The 3,797-nt window shown below is 48.8% G+C and overlaps 1 protein-coding gene across 1 annotated transcript; it reads left to right on the top strand.

Annotated features, from left to right (window-relative positions):
• Nucleotides 1-1,148: 1,148 nt before the first annotated feature.
• Pmar_PMAR014817 (hypothetical protein) lies at nucleotides 1,149-1,318 on the top strand (the record flags this gene model as incomplete). The annotated part of the gene is made up of 1 exon (XM_002767387.1): nucleotides 1,149-1,318. A coding segment is annotated over one exon (170 nt), but the record flags the coding sequence as incomplete, so codon positions are not given.
• Between the last annotated feature and the right edge of the window lie 2,479 nt (nucleotides 1,319-3,797).

The raw sequence follows: 3,797 nt of genomic DNA, 5'->3' as shown, positions 1-3,797 counted from the left end.
TAGAAGACAACTCATGTTAGGAAGGTTATCGAGGTAGCACGCCACCAGGGAGAACAGATCATGGGCTACCGAGCTCCTTCTGGGAGTAAGCGCCTTCCTGTTGGGTCGATTCTCTAGGGACTTGGCTCAGCTGTGAGAATCGAATCTCTGCACTGAACCGCACAGTGGCAAAACTGCGAGGGAGAGTTGACCTCAAGGCTCCTGGCATAGAGAAACTCGAGCGCGAGAAGCGGAACTCGAAGAATGAGGAGTCGGGTCCAGAGGCAAGAGTACGGCATTCTATGGAAGAATAATCGTTCTTCTCATCGAACTTGTAGGATTCAGCGCCGCATGCATCGAGAGAGCTTGAAGCTATCAAGAGTTATGCTGAGCGCACACGTCAAGTAAGATTTCACTCAGAAGACGGAATCCGTATAGGAGCTTGATGAGGAATTAACTCAGCTCGAGGAGATCTTGAAGTCGTCACGACTCGAGGTCGAGCGTCTGCAGAAAGAAGTCGAACGAGCACGCCAGGAGAGGTGTGTGTCCTCTACACCGCGGCGCTGCTGATGAATCAAACGCTCTTGCGCAGGGAGCTCTCCTTGATCTTCAGAACGTTTGAGGGTCTACCCAGTGAAGTGCTGGCAGTTTCAGGGTTCTTAACCGAACTAACAGGTTGCTTGAACAGGAATGAATCGTGTAGGTGATGCTCAGGTGATTCGTCTGCTGTGCAACCTAATGAGGAAATAACGGCTCTTTATGACCAGCTCGAAGATTCAAAACGGGTAGCCCATCAAGCTTCTCACTTCCAGATCAAACTCTACTAGGATAAACGTACGCTCGAATTCGAGCTCGGAACGTTGCGCGTGCTTCACGAGAAAGTCAATAAGCTGCTTGAGGACACGAGGATCACGAAGGAACAAGAGATTATATCATTGTACGAGAGCTCCACCGAACGTTCTGATGATCAAAACTTATTTCGAAGTTGTGTAGATCAGCATCGATTAGTCAGCTCCACGGAAGGCTCAAGAGTGAGCAAGAACACATCGTCGAGCTTCAGAAAACTGTTGATTGCATAGCAGAGGAGTATAGGCTTTCGCAGTGCGAAAATGAGCATTTGAAGGTGACGCTATCCCGAAGCGAAACTTGAATGCCCATTGCGAACTCAGGGAGAACTGCGAAAAACTGATATGTGCTGGAAAGAGGCGATAGCTGCTCATCAGCACCTACTCACTGACCAGTGTGATCAGCAGCTCGTAACAAAGGTTCTACTTCCTGTTTACATTGAATCGCTCGAGCGCACATGGAGAAACAGATGGAAAACTGGATGGACTGAAGAGTACGACGGAGCGCTCTCGGAAACCTGAACTCGCTGCTCCCAGGGGGCATAGGAGAGCGATCGAGGAGCTCACCCGAGCGCACGAGGCAGGCCTGAAGGGGATGCAGGCTGAACATCAGAGAGAACTCGACGGTAAGCATCACGAATGCTCAATCAGTTTTGCGAAATACTAACAACACAATTGAATCTCAGTCTTGGGACAGACGATAGAAGAGCTCAATGAGCGGCACGAGCGGATCCTGACCGAGCAGAGTGAGGCTGCCAATCAGGAAATCGATGTCCTTCAGATGCGTTTGCGAGAACTTGAAAAGAGATCTAAGTAGGGATGTTGCAGAGTAGTGATGCAATCGATGCATTCATGCAGAGTTATGCACAACCATCTAACTCACTATCGCGAACTAGACGATATTCACAGAGGACGAAGAGACTTCAATAATCTCTTCATACTAGTCCTGCACAATGAGGTACCAAGTGTGTTTGTCCATATAGTTTCAAGCTGCTGCCATGCACTCAGCAATACTCTCCTATTTGGCTCATCAACTACGTTGCGGTCATCCTTGGAATAGAACAAGCAAGTTATATACGGATAGTGAGTGAAGAGAGAGGTGAGCTGCGTAGCAGAGCTCAAGCCATGTGACATGCGTTGGATGATAGGGAGCCATATACGCAGCTGTGACGCATGTGATGATGATCACTCACAGAACGGTACGCTGACTGAAAACGAATTGGTAAGGGAACCACTGGTGGTGGTAGGCATTAGGTTTCAGGTTCGAGTTACTGTAGAGATAATTAATGATGCGTCTGATGAAGGGGAGCTATCGGAGATGAGCAAAGAGTAGGCAGGGCCTTGGAAAAGATATGCTGGGATCTCGTCGACATCCATTCAATGAGACTGTATCCGCTGATTGAAGATGGTATTGTTTGATTCACTGATTGACTGTTTGATTAACTCAACCGCAATGAGTCTACAGCCGTCGGCAAGCACGGCTTCTCTTCGGCATATTAGTAGCGTACCTCAGACTTATCTTGCATTCGTCTCTAGATGCGGGTCTGTCACCAGAAGTACATCCCGAGAACTGAAGGATCGTCTTTCTTCATTATGGCTCCAACCATGTTCAAACGGTGCATGCCATTCGACAAGTGGGGAGTGTTTCCTTCACGAATTGGGAGTGCAACAGATGGCTTTCCTCCATGGCTCGCAGACTGTCGTATTGGAAGAGCCCTACGCTCGAGTAACTTTCATTGGTGAGAGATTTGTAGACTTCTGAGGAGAAGCTAATGATGCTTATAGGCCGTGTGGTATGTGACATCTCTTCCAAGCGTTTGGTGCTCACGGCGCATCACGTCTTGCTTGAACCCAATACTGAGCCCGCAATACGGCTGGTGGCGACTGACAACGAGACGAGGCGAGTTTTTCTGCTCTACATGAGATCATCCGAGCTCTCTGGTGATCCCGAGAAGAGCCTTCACGGCCTCAAGAATCGGCTGCACGTCAGATATCACTAAAGCTTTCGAAGATATGACTCCTGATGATATCACAATCATTGCCAACGAACACCTGAGGATCATCTTAATTGACGGTTCCCCTACATTGGTGAGCGATCATAACCAACAGGCGAACCACGGGCTTTTCGCCCTTACTAGTGCGCAATGGAAATGCTGGACGCTTCGATGGTGGAGCATCCGCAAGATGAGCAGGCTATTTGCTCGGGCGAGGTCTCGATAGTTGGAAGAAGGCTAGCGAACGCCCTAGGTGAGATTTCTCAAGTGGGGTATCATGAAAGCATTGCATTGCAGAAACACGTGAAAGCAGCGATGAGGAGCTCTTCAGCGACACTCTAGTACTCCACAAAAACGTTGAAGTTGCCGTCCGTGTTATACGAGATTCGGTAGACGAACCTCGAAGATCTAATTCTGCGCTGCAAACATGTCCGATAGGCCTTGAATATGATCTTGGTGGTTTTAGAAAGATGCGGTGAAGTGATACTGAGGGCATATACACGTATCCATGGCACATTAGAGGGAGAGTAACTGCCGAATCCACTTACGACTCATCGATTTGGACTTTTCAGAGTACCCGCGACTTCCGATGGAGTACTCGTCCAATGTCAGACCTGCTCCTGGCCAGGTGAGTCTGTTATAAGGCGAGCTCTGCTGATAAGATACTTCAGAGGGCGCCTTGGAGATACTACTAGAGTCAACTAATGACAATGCCATGTTGCACGTTACTTTCAAACCATGCAGTGACGCCCAGACAGGTGATTCCAGTATTCTTCCAGTTCACCGATGTTTGGTCAAGGCTCGCGACCCTTCTATCGAAGCCTCCTCATAAACGGCAGAGATGCGGCATGCATCCATGGCCCTTACATGTGAATTCCCAGTCCTATTCTGTTCGATATGAGATATCTGGGATCAGGCTGTCAACTTCGTCCTCTTCGAGACTCCTCGATGCCGACCAGTCCAACTCTGTCGTATCCAT

Source organism: Perkinsus marinus (assembly GCF_000006405.1).
Source record: "Perkinsus marinus ATCC 50983 genomic scaffold scf_1104296970850, whole genome shotgun sequence".
Taxonomy (NCBI): domain Eukaryota; phylum Perkinsozoa; order Perkinsida; family Perkinsidae; genus Perkinsus; species Perkinsus marinus.
This window is presented reverse-complemented; position numbering and strand designations above follow the sequence as displayed.